Source organism: Protopterus annectens, chromosome 5.part1 (genome assembly GCF_019279795.1).
Source record: "Protopterus annectens isolate FY-2018-M chromosome 5.part1, PAN1.0, whole genome shotgun sequence".
In the NCBI taxonomy this organism is placed as follows: Eukaryota; Metazoa; Chordata; order Ceratodontiformes; family Protopteridae; genus Protopterus; species Protopterus annectens.
The window spans coordinates 605,554,474-605,577,714 of record NC_056736.1 but is presented as its reverse complement, the minus strand read 5'-3'; the positions used below and the strand labels follow the sequence as shown (position 1 = coordinate 605,577,714).

The 23,241-nt window shown below is 41.5% G+C and overlaps 1 protein-coding gene across 2 annotated transcripts in view; it reads right to left on the bottom strand.

The window, feature by feature from the left end:
• PDS5B (PDS5 cohesin associated factor B) overlaps positions 1 to 23,241 on the bottom strand; it is a 3,703,643-nt gene that overhangs the window by 626,515 nt on the left and 3,053,887 nt on the right. For both annotated transcript variants that reach the window (XM_044073218.1, XM_044073219.1), the window contains exons 28-29: positions 4,141 to 4,260; positions 3,399 to 3,461 (exon numbers count right to left, since the gene is read on the bottom strand). In XM_044073218.1, coding sequence (XP_043929153.1) covers positions 3,399 to 3,461; positions 4,141 to 4,260 — 183 coding nt within the window. The remainder of the gene's footprint in view (positions 1 to 3,398; positions 3,462 to 4,140; positions 4,261 to 23,241) is intronic.

The window sequence follows — 23,241 nt, the reverse complement described above, 5'->3', positions numbered from 1 at the left end:
GCTCGGCGCTACTACAGTCTCGGTCCGAGGCGCCCGGCTCGAGCTCAAAGGAGTCGGAGGAGGAATATTTATTGGAACTAGTTGAGGCATCGACTGATGAGTCAGACTCTGGAGCATTTGGGCCAGTGCCTCGGACTTCAAAAGTCTACTCACTACCCTCTGGAGGTCGTGATCTGAGAGCCTCGATGACCTGGAGGAGTGAGATCTGTGGCTCGTTCAGACAGCAAGGGAGACGCTGGAGCCGAATGAACGGAGCCAAGGGACGGTGACCTCGATCTCTTTCTAGATGTCGGCTCCGATGGTCTGATCGGAGCCGACCCAGGAATCTCTAATGCCTCGGCTCCAGCCGAGCCGAGGAAACCACAGATACTGCAGTCAAAGACTCATCGGCTCCAGCGGAGCCGATGAAGCAGTGAGCGAAGCCTTAGGCCTCGACTCTGAAGCTGGAGCCGAGGTCTTGAAGCCTTAGAAGGTTTCCCGATGACACAGAGGGAACCTTCAGGCTTGATTAAACCCCTCAAAATGAGTTTATTTTTCTCTCCTGCAGGACTCTAGGGCTGAAGCCATGGCATACAGCACAAGAGTCCTGCAGGTAAAGGTCCCAGGCAATACACACAAGAAGTGTGACCGTCTGTCAGAGACATTTTCTGACAGCACGAGTCACACTTCTTGAAGCCTGAGACCTTTGTATCCTTGGACATACTCAAGGACCCTAAGTGTAATCACACACAGAAAAAACACACACACACAGATTACACTGATAGGGATTCAACGGAAATATTTAAACTAAAGGTAATTAAGTTAAACTTCCTAATCAACACATACACACCCTAAGGATAGGGAAGGGAGGGCCCGAAGGCCTTAGGGAAAGAACTATAAGTTCTTTAGAAAAAAAGGGGCTGGATAAAGGATATGAAGGGATAATATCCACTACACTAAGGGGAAAGAAAAATACACTAAGCTAGCTTAAGTCTAAAGAATTTAAACTAGTCTAACTTTTCACTAACCTGGAGCCGGTAGAAAACACACCTCGATCGCTGTAGCGGCAAACGAGATCTGAGGTAACTCACGCCTAGCATTGTGGGATATAAGGGGAGCCTCGAGCCGGTGGAACCAACTCTCGAGCTTTTAGAGTGGCCGAGTCGGAGGCGAGGTCGGCTCCGAACCCATCCAGCAAGAATGAAGGCGAGATAGACAACTTATCATGTGTTTTTAGTACGGTCATGTGATGTTATGTCAGGTGATGGTTTTTAAGATATTTAAATATGAATTCTGCTGTTTACTTCAGTCTGAAGAAGTCTTTGTAAAGGAGTTAGAAGACGAAAGCACTTACTGAAGCTTTTATTTTGTTCTTGTTGCATTAAACTGTTTATTCATCTGGGAGCCTGTGGATATATTTTTGCTAATAACTGCTAGTGTGAATGCAGAGCGTCTTAACCCAGTTTAATCACCTGACTTTTGAAGCTTGTACTATACAGTCTTATGTACAGTCCATAAGCACAGCAACTGCACCATATTTACAACTCTCCAACACAAAGGGCCTCTTAACTCATCTAGTAAAGTACAGAAAGGGACTCTGAATGTGGATTTCCACTAATATTTAGATGAAAGTGGAAGACTGGAAGCCATCAGGGGATGGAACTGTGCATCAAAAAAAAACATCAGTTAACAGTTTTTCATGCATCCATAGCTGCTGACTAGAGAGGTGGGTTGCTAAGACAGGCTGTGAGCTTTGTGCTGGTTACAAGGTGGAAGAGATGTACAAAGGAACTACACGTAGTACAGAAAAAGTATAAAAGTAAACTGTTTAATCCACAATGAAATAACTGATGCGATTACGTGGCAGACAGAAATTGCTAGATGAAGTGAGACATCAATTTATGCCCTTCTGCATGCATCGTTTCAAAGTTTAGCTAAGTCTTCTAAGGAAGAGGCAGTGCTGCAGCCTTAGATGGTTTTTAAAAGAGTACAGTGTAAGGACAGCATGACTCAGAAAGGAGAACACTTGTGAAATTTTAAACTTCTGTAGGGATATAATTTTGGCCACAGTTTAAGTCCATGACAAGCACAACTCTGCCTTTTCTGCTTTGTTATAGCAGCAAACTACAGCACTGAATATGAATTAAAGTGATAAACAGGGAGACTTTAATGAAGGTGAAGACTAACATGGATAGACTAAGTTACCAAATAAAGAGTTTTAACAACTCAAAATGTGTTAAAATGCCTCATTACTAAATGTGGAATGACGTACACATCATGCAGTGTACAACCAGGAGATCTGGGGTTGCATACACTGTCCCTTCCTATCACTAGTCCAAGCATTAGTCTGTTAAAACACATGTTCTCGAATCAGAAACATTGATACACACCCATTTTGAAATCCACAATATCAAATTCCAGACTTGAATGACCCTCCTCCCCCGCTGGATCCATGCTAACACTTATTTGTGTGGTTGCACTAGTAGGTAGGTGTTTCACAAATAGCTTATAGGGTTGCATTTTGATGTTTCGACTCAAGATCTTACATTTTGACAGACTGATGTTCAGACTTCTGATAATAAATCATCCCTTCCCTATGCAGTCAAAGTAGGCAAGATACTTGTTGCTTTTTTTCCAGTTTACTGAAATGGGTGGAGGTAACAAGAACTCCATGCTCTGTCAGGTCACGATGCAGTAAGGAATCAGCTGTCATTACTTAGGCTCAAGATGCATGTTCCTCAACCCTCCTGACTCCCTGCTAAGACTTTTCATGTGACACTGGTTCAGTGCAGAGCTGCAAGCCAACTACAGTGTCCTAAAACTTCTCAAAAAAGAAATGAGAGAAGTATGTGCATGCGATTGTTTTTTTTTTTTTTTTTATTTTGTGCGAGGAACTAAAATTTTAGCAAAAGCAGCACATTTTGCATTAGTCCTGGACAGCCTGCCCAAAAACTAACTGAAGGCGCCAACAATATAAGGGTTACTCAAATGTTTAGTTTTGATCAAACACAGTGACAGAAAGTGCATTCTTTGATGCTGTCTTCCTTAAAATACACGGAGACCAATGGCACATGTGCAGGATTTATCAATATATAATAGTACCTTACTGTGAAGCCTTCATTCTGCACATGCTGTCTACTACTTACTGCAAGAGACACTTGACCATCCACTCCTATGACAGCTGTCATAGATATAATGACCCTCTCTCCTTTCATCCTAAATCCAGGTAATCTAGGTACATTTCCTTGTCTGGACTGTCAACAACAGCTGCGACAAAACAATATTTGAGTTCAGTATCATAAAATGCCATCCTATTAAAAAAAATAAACCTATGTATTTAAAAACTGCGAATGAGCTACAGTTACAATAATAGAAGTGTATGTCAGGTATTTCACAAAAGTAAGGTTAGCAGACTTTACCTTTCCAGGAGTGAAGAACGATTTCATTTCAGAAGGCAAATAATTTTTGGTATTGCTAAAATTCTGAAATAAAAAAAGTAAGGAAATGAGTTTACTTGCAGGTTCATCAAAATCTGAATCCGATAAAAAACGGAATAAACAAGGCAGTTCAAACACATCACTTCATTGCTGCTATGACACTGTCAACTGGTTACTTCCAGCATGATGCACGTTAAGTTAGTTATGCTGAAACAAAGTTATTACTACAAAATCAGTGAGAAGAAAATACATTAATAGAGCACTGTTGGCCACATACAATGCAGTCATAGGAATTTAGTTATCAAAAAATACTCTAATTCTGATGAAGTAAAAATACAGATGATGCATCTTGTGGGAAGACAGTCTTCCAAATACAAGTATACCTACACTAGGCAGACATGACAAACATCTCAAATCAAGCCAATGCCTAACTAACACAAGATGGCGACTGTCAACGGCAGCAGTATTAAGTGGATGTCCCTAGTAAATAAGGAATGACTAGAAGCAAAAGGAATTTACATAATTTGGTCTCCAGTGTATAGGTCATGCAAAATTAAAAATACAGCTTAAAAATGCACTATACCTCTATGTCACTAAGCATAATAAAAATTCTACAATGCAATAATTAAAAAGAGAAGTTTACAAATGCATGCTTAATGAGAAAGAAATTTAAGCAGTGTTCTCAATTCTACTTGACACTTTCAGCTTACATGGTGAGACGCACCTTGTCAGGCTGTGTGAAAAATCGTGCTGGAAGAACTGGATCTTTAGGGGATTCCAGACTGTAAGTCGTACTTCTAGACATAATGATATGCATTGCAACATCACACACTGTATACAGCTTCTGTGGAAAATAATGAAACAAAAAGAAACACAAGATGCAATGAAACACAATAAAAACAGCTATGGTTTCTCTAAATTTGTGCCTTCTTCATACATGCTAATAAAAGACCCCGTGCAACATGACAACTGACATTTCTAGAAAGCAGCGACAAAGTATTACCCACTTCCACTGCATCATGCACATAAAGGAGGAAATGGTTGGGAGAATTTACACTTCGAGTAAACTGTATACCAAATCACTTTAAAACCCAGATAACAGAAGACAAATAAAATATGCTAATGGTTTAGCTAAACAAAGTTCTGTTCTTTCAGTGCTGAAATACTTTCAAAATACAGTAGATGGATTAGGACAAACCAGTGTGAAATAAAATTCTCTCTCTTCACTGGTGAGTGTGGAGTCGGAGTAGTGTTGTGCCAACTGTATATGATTTTTTCCCCACAGCAGTCTATCGGTTGCTGGGTGGTGCCCCTCCCCATGTCAATCTTCTGGTTATTAGTTATACAGCTTATTTCACTCATCATCTCCAGAAAATGAGCTGCCCACCTCAAGACACTCCACTCCAGGGAAGGAAAGATCATTTCTGCAGCATGAAATGAATGACTGTTCTTTCTCCGGTACCCTTTGACCTCAGAGTACCAACCCCCCCCCCTTTTTCCTTTACACTTTGCACTTTACTACAGTTAGCAGTGAACATAGTGCAAGAAAAGACAACTTGAGTAACCAAAGCTTTGGTAACTATGTATAAAGCAAATACAGCATCAGAAAGTTAACGTAATCCATCTACACCTGGAGTCATGATGTAAGGTAAAGACAATTGTTTAACTAGGGGAACACGGGATACACTTCTCTGGCTTCTATTGCCAAATTTTTCTATATTGCCAAGGGCCTGAGAGTGAAATCCATGTATTTCAAGATTGCTAATGGACAATGGCTGAGCTTTGGTCATTCTTTTCTCATTTCTACCATGAGGGGCGGATTGAGAGAATGATGGAAAGCCACTACAGAATCTCCTTGCCACAAAAGAGAGACTACCTCCACTAGTCCAGCTAGAGCAGAAAGAGAGAAGGAACACATTCCTCCAAATGTCAAAAAGGATGACAATTGGGATATCCCACCTCCAGAAAGCTCAGACTAGATGACTTCCAAATCCTGAGCAAGAGTAGAGGAGTGGCCAAGTCTGGCAAAACATTTACCTGTACTGAAATGCAAAAATGGAGAAAAATCTACCTATAAACAGCTACAGTCGCATCATATCTTTGCATAGAGACTAGAACAGCATGTTACTTATGTAACACAGAACTGAAGGACATCTGACCGGCTAGGTGGGGCTTCAGTCTCAGCTCTTCCACCACAGCCTTCACAGACAAAGTCTACAGCTACACATGGTTTACATGGAGAAGCACTTCTCTTGAACCTTGGTGGGGTTGAGGTGGGTTCTCAACCCTGTCACTGAAGCATGAGTTGCCAAGACATGCAATGGGTCTGGCTATGGAAATGGAAAAGCCATAATCCAATGGGGACATCCCCCTCAATTTACAAAATGGGAACCATATTTGAGAAAGGATGACGCACTTCAGGCCAGCACAGAGTCCACTGCAACATCTGCATAACTAAGTGATTGAAAAGAAAATAACATATACAGTCTTAGCAAATGTGCTTATCTATGAATAACAAGACCATCGTGCTCACTACTTCTGCTAGGTTTATCCTCCCTAGAGAAAAAAAGGACTGTCCAGGTTAGAGGTCACTTACTCTAACTTTTTTTTCTTACTAAAAGAGAGGGCTCCACAAGAGGTGGGAAAGGTGCATCTCCCTGGAAGCTAAAAGAAGAATAACAGAGACTGCTATGAGGAGAAATAACCCAGAAATAACCTCCCATACCACTGGGTTAAATGGGTTAAAAGACTCAGTAATCAAGAGCTATGCCTGCAGAATGTGAAGTTCAAGTCCCCAGAAAAAGAATCTCTGCAAAAAGACTGTTTAACAGATTGCACCAATGTTTCCACTGCAACCTCCAGCAAGAACGAACAGCTTGAGCTGCCCTGATCAGCAAGTGTAATACATACCTAACAAAAGGTGTGAAGAACTCAAGAAGCCAGTGGTAAGCTTCCACTGTGGTAGAAGGTATACTACATCCATAAAGAACTGCTCCCACAAAAACTCAAGGTGCGGCTTCAGAGAAGCTTTTGCCCCCACTCCCGGTGATCCATTCAGAACACGTGAGATGTCAGGATCTGGAAAACAAGGGTCTTGGATGGCATCCAAAAGGGAATATAACATCTCACTGGTAGGAAACATCACAGAACAGACACCGGGAAGATTTCCCCAGCAACCCAACTACTAGAACGAATTCATGTTACTAGCCACAAATGGGGACCAAGGGCAAAATCAATTATATCCCTGAGTTCTGAGAGAAATACGCTACCGAGTAAGAAATTCCAACTCTAAGGAATAAACGCAACACGACAAGTCTTCCAATACTGTACTGAAACATCAGGCAGAAAAATACACGGTTACCCAAGACGATGGCCAAAGGATATTAATTCTACATAAACACAGCTGCTGCTGGAGTCAAGCCCAGAAGATGTGTGATTCTTTGGTGGGGGCATGAGATGGACCTTCGTGGATTTGTGGATATTAAAGTGTTCTTACTCTCAGCCTTTGACGCCTTATTTTTTTTTACTAAGGACTTTATTCTTGGGTTTGTCTGGTTACACCACATTCTATTTCTTTTTATACCTTAAAAAGGACACAGGCGACTTTCAAACTCTTGACCTGACCAAATTTGGTTTTGTCAAGGGTAGATCTTACTTATTAAACATAGTGGACTTCTTTGAGAATGTCACCAAAGCTCTGGATGAGGGAAAAGCAGTACATACCACCTATCTTGATTTGGCCAAGGCTTTTGACACAATCCCCCACTCAGGGATCATTGAGAAACTCCCAGCTGGGGATTAACCCATATGTCACTAGTTGGGTGGCCAACTGGCTCACCAACAGAAAGCACACTGTCAAAGTTGGGGAAGTCCACCTCCACTAGTAGACCAGTTACCAGTGGAGTACCACAAGGATCTGTGCTGGGCCCTCTACTGTTTGGAATCTACATCACTGAGGTCCAAGTGAAAGTAGATGACCTGTGGCTTACCAAGTCTGCAGATGACGGCAAACTGGGCACAATCATTTGAGTCCCCTAACGATGTAAACATATTACAGAACAGGCTGATGCAGACAAATGATTGGTGCCAAGGACACGGACTAAACTTAAAAAAGAGAGAGAGAGAGAGAGAGAAAAAAGCCTCATTATTCCCTTTGGCAAAGAATCAGCCCCTAATTACGATATAGATAGCAGCCTTCTAAGCTCAAATCCAGTGGTGCGAGAGACAGGTTGATAGCAATCTGAACTTTGATCACGATGTGTCCACAATGGTAAAGAAAGATCTCGTACATAAGGGAATGGCATCCAAGACTAAGGAGGTTACAACTCCAGAGTAAAAACACCAAATAATACCAGAAACTCGGTAGTTCGGTTTCTATAAAGGCTCTCTTCCAAAATCCAAAAACCAAAAATACGTTTCACCAAAAATCACATCCAAGGTCCGCAAAAACAAAACTCTTTATTCACTGACAACAAAAAATGGATTTTAGCATCTCCACAATGGAGACCTCATCAGAATCAATTATTAATACTCCATACATTTCTTTTATACATGACCATTTAAAAACAATTAAGAATCAATCAAGTAATCAAGTAATGTGACACAACATAACAAGCCAGACTTTGGAATCCGGCCGACCGAAGGGCTGCCTGAGGCAGGACAACCCATTTGTTAGGACTGCAGATGCATCCTTGAAGGACATCAATATCATTGGCTGGCCATATTAGTTCTTTTAAACCCCAAAAAAAACAACAATACATCTTTCTTTTAAAACTGGAAAAGACATAGAAATTTGTGTAGAAACAGATTATATGTTGTATATAAATATGGATGTCAAAATATACTTGTAAAGACATATATAATGCCTAAGCCACATGTATTCAACTTTAAAAATATATTTACTTGTAATAGTTTGTGGATAAAAGTAGATATTGTAAATGTATTAATACTCCATTCCATGTATACCACACACTTCGTTGTTTTCATGTACCTTAAAATAAATTCATATATTAATAGGCATAACAAAATACGTACAGATATATGAAAAATAAAAAAGTATATTGAAAAATATGTTATATATATATAAAAATATTATGAATTTCATTATACGGTATAATTTGAATATAAATATGAATGTAGATATAATAATACATATAATTTAATGAGTGTAAATAAATATGTTTTCTATTATTTACTTCTATAAATGTATATAAATATATAAAAAATATATAAAAATATATATGGAAAATCTATATATTGAAATCGTATAAGAATATGTAAAAAAAATGTATGTATTATTTATATACATCAAAAAAACTCTTATTACATAAATATGTAATAAAATATAATATAATATAATATGTTTAGTATAAAATACACCCATTTTTAACAACTCATAGAAGTGGATAAAAAATGATAAAAGTAATAAAAAAGTAATAAAAACAGAGGTGAAAAGAGTGTATTCTTATAAGATGTTGTTTCCTTAAGATTTGTATCTTTTGGGAACTTCAGATAGTATTTTGAGGGCTGGTGTAATAGAAATGTGATCTTTCAAGCCCTTACCACTACAGGCATCTAACTTAAGCTGCCATATCATCTCCCTATATGCTATTTTGTCTCCCAATCACCCCCTCATTTCAAAATGTTCCACTTCCTCAAGGACCCAAAAAGTACAGTTTTGTACCTACCATAAATGTAGATGTTCGAGTGTATATACTGCTGCAGTCATCACACTTGGGTTATCCTGCCGTCAGGCGGTCCCGCAGTCGGCCGAATCCCAAAGTCTTGGTCCGGCGTCAGCTGTCGTCGCTTCTTCCCTGACGTCAGTGCGACAGGGGGATAAAAGACTTAGCCGACGCCATTTTCTTTTGTTTTTCTTGCCCCAGATGTCAGGTGCCCCCCAACTAGGAAGGCAATACAAATAACTATGCAAAAATACCCTAGTAGATAAACAATAGTACTAGCTGTTAGCAAATACACCATACAGACATGCATCCAATAGATTGATGTACATGGAGTTATAACTAACACCCTGGTATGTAGAGGGGATGGTGAGAGGGTAACCTGGACTGCAGCAGTATATACACTCGAACATCTACATTTATGGTAAGTACAAAACTGCACTATGTTCATCGTGTTATACTGCTGCAGTCATCACACTTGGGTTGAATCCCAAAGCTATGGATGGGTGGCTGGTACTAAACTGGGTTAGGTGAAGCTAGGATGCTCTGCAGAACTGCAGTGGCAAAACCAGCTCTGGTTTTTGAGTATAATGGAAGGTGGTAGTGCTTGGTAAAGGTGTGCACTGAACTCAAAGTAGCTGCCTCCAGAATGTCCTTGGTTGAAACCCCCCTGAGAAAGGCTGCTGAGGTTGCTGTAGCCCTGGTAGAATAGGACCTAATATTAACAGGCACTGCTTTCCCATGGTGCGAGTAGCAAAAGCGGATATAATGTGCTATCCATTTGGAGATGGTCTGTTTTGAAATAGCCTTTCCTTGTGAACCTGCAGCATAGGATACAAAGAGTTGGTCAGTTTTTCTGAAGGTCTTTGTCTTATCTAAATAGTAACGTAGCTGTCTGTGAATGTCCAAAGAGTGAAGGAGTCTTTCTCCTTTATTCTGGGGGTATGGATAAAAGGTGGGTAAATGAATGGTCCGATTCAAAGCCACACTCGATACTACCTTTGGCATAAAGGTAGAGTTAGTTCGTAAAGAGACTCTGTCCTGATGGAAAATGATGAAAGGTTCCACTGCCATAGGTGCCTGTAGTTCTGAGACCCTGCGTGCTGAGGTGATAGCCAGCAACAGAGCTGTTTTCCATGACAAGTATTGTAGTTCTGCTGAGAAGGCTGGTTCGAAAGGAGGCAGCGTTAATTTTTCTAAAACGAAGTTGAGGTCCCAGGCTGGCGTTGGGGGTTTTCTGGGGGGTCTTATATTCTTAGCCCCCCTGAGAAACTGCCTTAGTAAAGGGTGTGAGAATATGGGAGGATCCGTATTATACTGAGCTGAAATCGCTGAAGCATGGATCTTAATGGATGAAAAAGAAAGGCCTTTGTGTAGCATCTCAGTTAAGTATTGCAGTATTTGAGGAATGTTTGGTATCCTTTAGCCTGGTTCCATGCACAAAATCTTTTCCATTTGTCTGAGTAAGTTTTTCTGGTGCTGGGTCTCCTGGCCTCCAAAATGACATTCAGGACGTCCTTTGAGAGAAGTGTTGATTGATAATTCAAGGTATTCTCCATGCAGCTACATTTAAAGTCCTGAGCTGACTGTGAAGGATCTGAGAGTTTTGCTGCGTCAACAGAAGTGGGAATTGAGGTAAGATCCATGGAGGGCTGTGGGTCAAGGTCCTTAGTAATGGGTACCAGTACTGACGTGGCCAGTCCGGAGCAATGAGGATCCTTTGTGGTCTCTCTGATCTGACTTTCAGTAATACCTTGGTCAAGAGAGGTAGTGGTGGGAAGGCATAGACTGTCAATGCTGTCCAACTGAATGATAGGGCGTCCACTTTACAGGCTAGGGAATGATAAGTCCTTGTGCAAAATTCTGTAGTTGACAATTGTTGGGGGAGGCAAACAGATCTATGTCTGGGCGTCCCCACTTTTGAGCTATCATTGAAAATACTTGTGGGTGTAGTCTCCACTCGTGAGGATCTGCCAAATTTCTGCTTAATTCGTCTGCCAATATGTTTTCCTTTCCTGGCAGGAATTGTGCTTGCAATTGTACTTGGTAAGTCAATGCTGTGTTACACATCAACCAAAAGTAGTTGCCCTGGATGCAAGAGGTCCTTGAAGGCTGTCAGTGCACAGCTAGCATCTCCTTTTGGTTGATGTGTAGTTGCATTTGTTTTGCAGACCATTTGCCCTGTATGCACTGTCCTGCCATGTGTGCTCCCCAGGCATAGTCTGAAGAATCTGTTGTCATAGTTTGGTTTGCTGGAGGTAAGACAAAAGGAAGACCCTTGTTTATTTGACATGCTTGAGCCCACCATAGGAACTCTTTTTGAAGGCAGGGAATGAGAGGTATACTTGTTTCGAGGCTGTGCCTGTGTTGAGTCCATACACTTTTCAGGTACCATTGTAATTTCCTCATATGCAGCTTTGCATGTGGAATTAGTTGAATGCAGGATGCCATGAACCCAAATGCCTGCAGGATTTTCCTTGCAGTGAGCTGGGTAAAAGTTGCCATTTTATTGAAGTATTGAGTCAGTTGCTTTTGTTTGTCTGGCATGAGATAAGCCATCTGGGCCGTTGTATTTAAGCTGGCACCCAGGAATATTATGTCTTGTGAGGGTATTAGCTTTGACTTCTTTTTGTTTACTGTATACCCTAGGCAACTTAGCAGCTTTGTTACAAATGCCAGATGCTGTAATAGAATGGCCTTGCTGTCCGCTTGGATCAGGCAGTCATCCAGATATGGATAAATTTGTATTCCTCGTTGTCTGCAGTATGCAATTACTGATGCCAGGCATTTCGTAAATACACTGGGCGCAGTAGATAAGCCAAAGGGCAATGCAGAGAATTGATAATGCATTGTACCTGCCAAAAATCTGAGGTATCTTCTGCAATCTTGTCTGATAGGGACATGCAGGTATGCCTCTTTGAGGTCCAACGTTACCAGCCAAGACTCCTTGCCCAGCATGGGAAGAAGCTGCTGTAGCGTGAGCATTTTGAATTTGGGTACCTCCAGGTATGTGTTTAGAATTGAGAGGTCTAAAATGGGTCTCCAGGCTTTGTCCTTTCTTGGTACTAGAAATAGCTTTGAGTAAAAACCTTGACCTTGCTCCTTTGTAGGTACCTTTTGAATTGCTTTCATATCCATGAGAGCTGAAATTTGCGTTTGTGCCTCTACCCATTGGTTTGGAGGCAGATTTGGCATGCCTCTCATCCGTGGTAAAGTGTGAAAATGAAATCTGTAGCCTCGGGTAATAATATCCAGAACACATTTGTCCTTTGTTATGATGTGCCAATTTTTTTGAAATAGAGCCAGTTTTCCTCCCAAAGGTGCTGCCAGGGCAATTTTGCTTGGCAGGTGAAGAGGGAAGTCATTGTGTTTGTTTCCTGAAGGGTTGAGATCTTTCGTCTCTGAGTTGTTGCATGCCATTGCCTAGGCCTGAAAGAACCTTGTGGCTGGCCTCTGCCCCTTGGGCGTCTGTACCTACCCCTTTGGGGTCTGTCTGATGCAGGAAAGGACCAGTTTTTTGAAGGCCAGTTGCTGCTGAAATGAGGAGGTTGTACCTGTAAAAAATCTTTAACTGTCTGCATAGATTTTGCCTTTTCTTCCATTTTCTTTAAAACTTCCTCTGCTTTGACACCAAATAACACATCTTTCTGCAATGGAGCATCAAATAACTTTGCTTTGACATGTTCTGGTAAGGCTTGCTCTTTTAGCCAAGCATGTCTACGTATTACAGATCCTGTGACAGCTGCTCTACATGAGGCTTCCAATGAATCAAAACCACACTGTAAGGTATGCTTTCCTACCTGTTCTGCTGCATGCAGCAAATCCTGCATCTCTTTGAAATCAGGTTGATCTGTCTGAGGGATCATTTTCTGTTTTAACTGTGTAATCAAGTACTGCTGGTATTTTAGCATGTGGAATTGGCAGTTTAAGGCCCTCATGGCCAAAGTGGCAGACGTATACACTTTCTTCCCCCATCTTTCTAATGCTCTGAAATCTCTTTCAGAAGGTAGTGGATTCTTAGCAGTAGTGGCCTTAACCCCTTTGGGACCCTGGGAAATGGTTTTGGGGTCTGCAACAGGGCTTTTATATAGAAACTTATGAGAATCAGGAACTCGGTAGTATCTGTCTGGTTTAGCTGGTGCAGGAGGTAAGGAATCTGGGTGTAGACTAGATTCGGTGTAAACATCATCCAAAATGTCTAAAACTGGATGAATCGCAAGGGGTCTATGCTGTGGAAGAAGAAGAAACTCACAAAGTCTTTTCTTAGAGTCAGAGTAATCTTGGTCTTCCCAGTGGAAGTGTTCCCTCATGGTGTGTAACGTTTCCCCAAAAGAGTAGTCTTTAGGGTGAGAGAAGAGGGAATGGACTCTTCAGCATCTGAGTCTTCATAAGGAGGGAAGGAATAATCCTGGTCCTCAGAGTTAGCTGAGGAAATGGATGCTTGGTCAGAGGAAGGATAATCTTCCTCCAGTCTAGGCCTTTTGTCAGGAAGGGGTTGTGAACCCCTGATAAGGGTAATTAAATCCTCAGCCATCTTAAGCATCTGTTTTTTAGGCATAGGGGCCTGTGGAGGGGTCTGTGGACCCGGTTTCCTAACTTTTAAGGAGGCTTTAAGCTTAGCATAAGACTTAATAGAGATAGCTGTCAGTTTGAAGACACCTTCAGAAACCAAAGGCCTGTCCAAAATTTCCAGATCACCATCAGGGTGGGAGTCGGAGGGGTGAGATGGAACCGGCTCTGATGCCCAGCTGATTCGGTCTGGGAGGTCGTCAGAATTTCTAAATCAGCAGTAGTCAGGGGCTGCGTAGGCGCCTCGCTGAAAACCGGAGAACCGGCAGCAGGCCTTGCTGAGGCCTCGGTATCTGGTCTTGGCCTTGATTGCCTGTCCTTATCCTTGCGTTTTTTAATCATTGCTGATGTCGGTTGCTCCGACGACATCCTATAGTTAAATTTCCTGCCAAAATAATGTCGGGCAAAATCTGCCCGATGCTTGATTGTACGTTTGTTGAACCTAGCACAAAACCGACAACCAGAGATGTCGTGGTCTGGGCCGAGGCAAGGAATACAATAAGAATGAAAATCCTTATGAGGTATTTGCTTACGACAAGAAATGCAATTATTAACTTTGTCTGACAACGGTCTGAAGCAAGAAAAGTTTCCCCAATGGGGTACTTAGCTTTAGAGAAGACTTCGGGCTGAAATTCGATTAAAAAATCTCAGGAGCTAGCCGACCGGCACTTGCGAACTGCTTCTGCTTCGGGCACCGCGCGACAAGAAACACTGAAGAAAATGGCGTCGGCTGCCTCTTTTATCCCCCCTGTCGCACTGACGTCAGGGAAGAAGCGACAACCGATGCCGGACCAAGACTTTGGGATTCGGCCGACTGCGGGACTGCCTGACGGCAGGATAACCCAAGTGTGATGACTGCAGCAGTATAACACGATGAACATCTTGAAATTTGCCTCATGGCAAGTGAGTGAGTGTCTATAAAGGGCATTATTTTCATTTTTGTGGTTGATGTCCCTCATATGTTCATATATTCTTTTTCTCAGATGTCATTCCGTTTCACCGATATAATATCCCCAACAAAATTTGCAGTATGCTAAATATACTACCCCCTTAGTGTAGCAACTGCTGTATTTTCTTGCTCTCAGTGTAATTCTTAGTGTGGGTACTGTAAGTTTCTTTTCTCCTGCTATAAAAGGGCATTTCCATTTCTTTTTGTCAGTGAATAAAGAGTTTTGTTTTTGCGGACCTTGGATGTGATTTTTGGTGAAACATATTTTTGGATTTTGGAAGACAGCCTTTATAGAAACCGAACTACAGAGTTTCTGGTATTATTTGAGGTTACAACTCCACTGTACTCGACCCTCGGACAACTGAGTACAATGCTCCCTTCTGTATGCAACTCACAAGACACATGCAGCAACTGGAGAGACCACAGAGGTTTCTATCTAGGGCCTCCAAAATGTGACTGACATGAAAAGACTGAAAGCCCTGTCGCTGTACTCTGGTATGATACAGACTGCCGACAGGTGACTTGTGCCTGTCCTACAGAACAGTCTTTGACTCTGCCCTAAAGGAAATCCTTCATGTATGTAAATCAAATGGGATAAGAGTCTCTGCCATTATCAAAACATGTTAGGAGAGACAGATATCTCCCAGAGATTGCCAGTCCTCTGCTCGGGAGTGAGCTCCTACTTCACGTGCAGCAGAGCTCCTCAATGACCTTAAGTGTAACCTTGACAACTGGATTGGTGGCAGTAAATTCACCCTGGGGGTGGCACTTATATCTCTCATGGACAGGGGTAGTCGGTGCTGATCACAGAATCGCTCTAACAACAACCATCCAACTATGGTCATTTAGGGTACAAGGACTTTGTACATGGCTAGGCTTGTAAAGGCCCTAGGGCCATTAGCCTAGTAACCTCATATGAACCTATAAGAGAATTTAGACAGCAGTAAGGATGCAAGTGAAAAAGGGAGAGTAAGGAGGTGTAAGGAATGAAAAGGAACTTGTTCACGTTTAAGGATATAGTTCATCCTGGTTTTGAGCAGAACAGAGACAGAACTTAGCTAGGAAGTCTTTCAGAGTTGGTTTGAAAGACAGGATGGAGGATATAGACCTGATGGATACAGGTAAGGTGTTCCAGGCCTTTGCAACCTTGCACGAGTACAGACAAAGCCTAGCAAATGACAAAGCCTAGCAGATTTGCTAAGTCTGTAAACAGACTGGAACTTCTGATCACTGGATCGCAGTGACTGACTGGGAACATAGCTGTGTAAAATATTTTTTAGTGCTGGACAGGCAGATGGATGCTGCATAATTTTGGTGGTAAAAAGCTGTGTACATCTTAGTTGATGCAACAGTTCTAACCAACTGAGGCTTTAGAATGCTATCCAGTCGTGGGTTCTGAAAGGCCTATGTGCTGCAAATTTAGCAACTTTGCTACAGCATTGTTCAACTTTTAATTTTTGTGAAGCCTGGAGGTTAGTAAGGATGGCATCACCATAAAGAAAAGTAGGGAGGAGATAAGTAGTGCTAAGCGTAGTCTTAGTTGCATCAGTGAAAAAGTTTTTAGCTATGTAAAGCATCCATAATTTTTGACAAGTTTTTCTTATGTAATTGTGTATATGCAGGTCAAACATTAGATCATCATCCACTAAAATCCTTAACAGTTTGCTATGAGAACTGACTTCAACGGTTTTATTAACGACAGAGAGGGTTTTATTTATTTTTTTTTCATGAGAGAGGGATTTGGGGAAAAACAGTAGTAATCTGGTCGTTTTTGGGTTGAGCATTTGTTGCCAATTACGAAGCCATGTTTCAGTGGTTGCTAAAGTTTCCTGAGTAATTTTTTGGAGGTGTACCATGTTGTTAGATGTGCAAAGAGAGTGGAATCATCTGCGTATTGTATTGGGTGGCACGTTGTGCAGAAGTATAAAAAGTGTGCTGGTGAAAATGTTACAGAGGAGGGGAACAAGGATAGACTCTTGTGGTATACTAGTGGTGACTGGGAAGTAAGGAGAGAACGTTGAGTGCCATTTCCTGATGGATACCTATTTGACAGGTAGCTTTCAAACCACGGAAGGGTGGAATGAGAGAGACCTAGTGAGGACAGATGAAGCAGGAGTTTGTTGTAACAAACTGTGTCAAAAGCTTTAGCAAAGTCTAGAAATAAGGAAAAGACTAGTTTGCCATCATCTCTAGCTTTACTGACAGTATCTATATAAGTTAGAAGGTCAGTGGTAGTACTATAGGAAGGATGGAAGCCATGCTGTGTAAGGGATAGGAGTTTTTCCTGCAGAAGACCATCTACAATTGTTTCTGAATTCATTTTTCAAGTATTTTGCCGAGGGGAGATAAGATTGCTATAGGTGTAAAGTTACTGTCTGTTGAATTTCCTCCTTTGCACAGAGGGATAAAGAGCGACTTTTCCAGGGAGAAGGAATGTGGGATTCCTGGACAGACCTATTTATAAGGACTGAGACAGGACAGGCAATGCTACTGGCTGCTATTTTTAGGGACTCGCTTGGAAGGTCATCAGGTGAAGAAGAGCACAGTTTAACTTTGCTAATCAGGTGGGTGGGTTAGTACAAAGCCCTTTTTAGCCACTACTCAGGCCAAGTGGTCAAGACAGCAAAGCTTACAGAAATTTAACAAGACAACATGCAAAATTAAGTGATATATTTACCAGAATGATAGATACAGTTGTTTTCTGTCTGTGCAATGGAACAGGTGGACTGGGCACCGAAGGTACCCTCCTGAATGGCAACACTGAGATATTTGACTAACTGAAGCTCTTCTCTCCCATAATCCACTACTCCTAGCTAGCTCTCCAGACTGAGTAAAGCATTCGATACAGTGAGTGAAAAATTTACAATAACCATAATAATAATTACTGAGAAGTGCCAATTTTGCACTTGGTATTCAGTCACAGGCCACAGGGTGCTGTGTATGTCCCACCAGATAGGACAATTTGGAACGGGAGAATAGAGGATTGCTTGCACTGTATGGACAGAGACTAACTAAATCGATAACAGTGGTAAGTACGTAACTTAAATATTTAACTTGGTCCTGTTCATATATTGAAATAAATGGACAGAATCCCCAGCAGACTTAGAGAGAAATTAGGATAAGAGGCCTCTGAGAAGGAAAGCTCCAAAGAAGGACCGGGACTAAGATGACAAAATACTTGTACTGTAACAGGTTCATATGTGTATGCTAGGTTAATGACCAGTGGAGCCTTTAAAAGCCTAGTCATGCAACATAAATGTGTCCCACAAGTCACTGTGCCTTAGAAATTATTTTAAGGAGTATATATTAGTTAGGACATGACTTATTGGTTTCCTCTGTCCATCAGAGATATAGGTATCAGACCAGGAATCCGTTTTCAATTTCCCATCTACAGGTCCAGGTTGCACTTAGATAGGGTTAGGGAAAGGCTCTTCTTCACATGGATAGAAAGCCAATTCCAGAGAAAGGGAACCCTCTGAGGTACATACCTGTCCCTCCAACTTGTTCTACTTAAGCTGCAAGCAAAGTTTAAATCCTTAAATTTAATAGTTCTAGTGCTCTTCCTTTTGCAGATATGCAAAAGGTCCAGTGGAGTGGGATCCAAGGAAGCCGTGTTTGTCAGGCATAAATAGCCTCTCATCACTCTTAATAAACAAGAGTATCGGGATAGAGCTTTGTGGTGACCTGTATAATGGGTTCACTTTACAATCTCGAAATTCTGAAATATCGAATTTCAGAATATCGTGATCATAAAGCCGAAAGCCCATAATAGCGAAACCCTCAGAAGCACGAAATTCAAAATCTCAAAGTTCAGAGATGTTGAATTAGTGGTTCTGGTGTTGCTCTGTGTTAATGGGTAGCTGGAGAGTCAGGTAAGTGTTTATGTTCTAAGGGTTTTGGGTAAGGGCTTTAGTGTGCATCAGTGTGTTTTGTTACTGTGATGTGTGTGTGTGTGTGTGTGTGTGCGTGCGCGGGGGGGGGGATGTAGCTTCTGTAGTGGTGTTTTTATGTGCTTCTCTGTGTAGTGCGACCATTGGAGTAAATATATTTAAGTAGGGGAGGGGGTTCAGGGGGGGTTTGCCCCCCTTCTTGTATGTAGGGTAGGTTTGTGTGTGGGGAGGAAGGTGTGTGTGTGTGTGTGTGTGTGGTGTATGGTTATTATAGAAGTCGTGATTTTGAATTTCGCACTTCTGGGTTTTGATGTTTTGGGAGTTCGGCTTTATGATCTTAAGATTCTGAAATTCAATATTTCAGAATTTCGAGATTATAAAGTGAACCCATATAACACACTATGTTTACTCTCAATGCTCTTTTTGTAAGGAACCAAATGTTCCAGTTGTTGCATGTGTCTTGTCAAGTGCATACAGAACAACAATTATACTCAATGATGGGTCAGATGAGGGCTGAATACAGTGGCATGACGACTTCCTGGACCAAAATGTCATGCCCTTGTTTAAGCTGAATGACAAAGAATCATGGTCTTACTAACTTAGACACATGTTGGTCAAAAGCCAGGTTACTACCTACAGAAGTCCCCAAATACCAGACTACTGTGTCTACTTTTAGGGGAGTTTTATCAATGAAGTAGTTTCCCTGGGTGGCAGACTTCCCAAAAAGTACTATCATGCATTTCTTGGCACGGAGTTTTAAGTCTTGGCTTTGGTACCAGTCATTTGTCTGTGTTACACCTTCTGCAAGATGTTTCTGTGATTACCTCTAGCTTGCAGTCGTCTGCATACCTGGTTAAGCCAGAGGCTCTTGACACTGGACTTGACTTCTGAAAAATAGATGCCAAAGAGGAGTGCGCCCAGCAAACAGCCCAAGGGAACACTGCTGGTTATCGGCTTCTGTGGGGGGTGGTCTCTCCAATAGTAACCTCCTGGGTCTAGTCTATTGGCCAGCTGGCCATCCAGTGAGTTACACAGAGCTATGCCAAAGTCTGAGAGCTTGTTTACAATGCCATAGTGACATATCAAATGCCTTTAGTCAAGTCAAGGTAGGCAATATGCACAGTTAGGTACTCATCCACTGCCTTGGTGATCTACTGAAAGAAGTCCACAAGTTTCAGTAGGTATGGCATGCCGCCTTTGACAAAACAAAACTGGGTTGGGTCCAGTGTCTAAAAGTCTCCTATGTAACTTAATCATTTCCATGATTTTACATATGAGATTAGTCAGACTAATGGGTCTGTAGTTCCTGGGATCCGTTGATGGTCCAGCCTTATGCAGAGGGATGGCAATTATAGTCTTTCATTCAGTTGGCATTAAAGAAAAACTCCACCTTCATCCTACAGTTTAACTCAACTCTTAGGTTGTTTTTCTCCCTACAATATGATTCCAGTAATATGAAGGTACCTGAAACCTGCTTGTACTTTATAAAACTTTAATTTCCTCACTTTGGTATCAAAGGAAGGGAAAGACCATCCACTTTTTTTTTAAGCTTAACTTCTCACATAAGTTGCAGAGGAATTTGTCTATACTTGCATGACATACCACAGGCACAGAGAAATGTGTAGTCAGGAGCTCAGGCTGCTGTAAACAAGACAGAGAGGTGTGAAACTTTTTTCCATTGTCTTTACAGCAGAGAGGAAGAGAAATTACATGGATTCACAGCTGCTTCCAAATGCCTTTCATAGTAAACAGATCAATTAGACCAGTCAATAGTTCAAATGCAGTCGTCACCTCTTTTGACAAATTTATATAAGCAACCTCACAGTACTGAAATGCTAAGATTTACACTTTAAATGTTGGTTGTTTATACCACTTTACATTTTAAGACAAACTGAATATATTATCAAAAATCCCTGTGACATTTTGAGAACAGTAAGAAAATATTTTTTCTTGTAATGCTTGTAAAGTATCAGCACATTTCCCAAAGTGTAGGAGGAGGTGCTATCAATTCATCTCGGACTACAAAAAGATACTTTGAGCAAAGGCCTGCAATTTAGCAACTGTTTTGGTTGCAGCTGTATAATTCCTTAGTACACTACATGACACGCCGAGACACAGACAAATGAGGGCCATTCAAGAAATTAAAGAAGCAGTCCTGTTACAGAAGGCATATAAGATGACAGCGACTGACATTAAACTCGTTCTATGTCAATGTCATGGGAAGACACCACTACTAGCGTGACTTATATAAAGCAGACCTGAAATGGATTATGGGAAAGAGAAAGGCTTGAAGAAAAATATCTCAAATCACGCTATGTCAAGACCCACTGAGCCATTTTGCAGAAAACAAATTCAAATTCTATAAGCAGTGGTCAGAGTCATTTTGAGGTGTTTAACTCAGAAAACAGAGATAGAGTGAAAAAATAGATTTTTTTTTTGTTCTAAGGTGGAGTTTTCCTTTAACACTGTGGGAAGGCTATGGTTGAATAGTGACTTCAGTTGTCCTGATAGGTCATTTCAGATTATTTAACAGGCATACTGGGATATTACAGGGGCCTACTGAAGCTGTACTTCCTGTCTTGAGACCGTGCATCTAAGTCCTGGTCCCTATTAATAGTTGGAGGGGCTTTGTTAGATGGTATTTCCTGGGGGGGGGGGGGGGGTGGCTGGAGGTGGGGTAAAGTTGTCACTGATTTGTCAAACAGAGGATTTGTTATACCTCCCAGGTCCATAAATGTAGCAATATTTACCAACAGTCTGAAACACTACTGTGCTGCCTTTGAGGTTTCAGACTTGGTTAATGAAGGCCTTATAGTTGTCCTTGGTCTGGAACACTAACTTTGCTTTGTTGGATTTAATCCTTTTAGATGTCTCTTCAGTTTGATGAGAGTTTTAATGTTTTTTTTGGTAGTTTTAGCTATGACTTTTTTTGTTTTGTTGTACAACCCATTTAATTTTGGATTCCAGCAAGTGGTTTGTTTTTCAGTTCATTTTGGGCTTACTTCTGGAAAGCACAGGAGCCTCTATGCAATCACTGACATGGTTCTATGGAACTTCTGTGAATAATTCCACATAGGCTGCTGTGGTACCTGGGTTTGGAGGGGCTTGAAATTTTGACAAGTTATCGCTTAATCAAAAGTAGTTTGTCCTGGAGTAGTTTCTAACTGTTAACAATGTTTGCCAAGGTTACAAAATCAGAAGTTATAGGCTTGCCATAACTTGGCATCTGTGTTGTGCATTTTCATTCTTCCTCGTGAATGGACTAGATTTGACTTGGCCACATCTCCACGACTTTGGATTAGAATCCTGAGCTCCTCCCTCTACCCACAATGCCCTATTCCACCCCCAACTCCTCAGATCAAGTTTGCTGCTTTAACCCTACTGTGTTATAGAGACAGAACAGACACAAAGACAGACTGAGGTTCAAACCAGGAACATAACGGTTCCCATATCATTCAAAAATCTGTCTAGGAGTGACAGGACCGGGGGATGGCTGGGAGGGAAGGTGAGGAAGAATGAAAATGGACAACACAGACGACAAATTATGGTAAGTACATAACTTCTAAATCTGATGTTGCCCTTTTCATTCTTCCTCAAAAATGGGTGAGTGCCCCCAGCTATGTAACACTCCGGAGGCCCTCAATGAAGAATATGATGGAGCACTGTTGAACCAAAGGAAGCTCTGCTTCTGGAAGCAATGTCTAACTTGTAATGCATAACGAAGGTAGGAGTTTTGGACCAGGTGGCTGCAGCACAGATGTCGTCAACTGCTCTTGAGCAAAAAGCATATGAAGTAGCCAAAGGTCTAGTGGAGTGAGCTCTATGAGGACTAGGCAACTCCAAACCTTTTTGAGAATAAATCAGAGAAATACAAATCAGTGATCTATTTGGCTAGTGCAATTCTGGAAACTGCTTGATCCAAGCGATTAGGAGAAAAGGACACAAACAGCTGATCATACTTCCTGTACTATTTTGTTCTGTGAAGATAAAAGTGTAATTGTCTGTGAACATGAAGCAGGTGCAGCATATATTTGCCTTTATTACTAAAATTTGGAAAGAAAACTGGCATTGAATGAACTGGTTAATGCAAGTCTCAGTCGCCACTTTTGGCAAAAATGAAGGGTTGGTTCAGAGACGCACCCTATCCTTATGTAAAATTATATAAGGAGGGTTGGTCGACAAGGCCTAGAGCTCAGAAATTATTTTTGATGAAATGATAAAGCTACTAAAAAGTAGTGTCTTCTAAGAAAGAAGCTTCGTATCACATTTATTCACCGGTTCAAAGGGTTTTCAGGTTAACCCTTGAAGGACCACTATCAAATCTCAAGTAGGAGACGACTCCCTTCATGAAAGCTATACACAATCTGGAAGATGTCAGAGATAATTTTTCAGTTCCTACAAAGTTGGATATAGCTGCAAAATGAATTTAACAGTAGAAAAATTAGCCCCTTCCTTAAAAAATGTAGGGAAAAACAGGAGAATGGCCAAAGAAGGGGATGAAAAGGGGTCGATATTTGGATTGGAAGACCAAACAGAACATCTTTTCCATTTGCTTCTGCAAACTTTCTAGGTGTATGTTTTCTGAGATGCTAAGATAGGGTCTACTACTAATGCCCGAAACGACGATTCCCCGACGGAAAACTCACCGACGCCAGATGACCGACAGGTAAGTGTACCGACAGGGTGATTTGCCGACAGCGGAAAGACCGACAAGGGAATGTGCGATCGCGACGCGG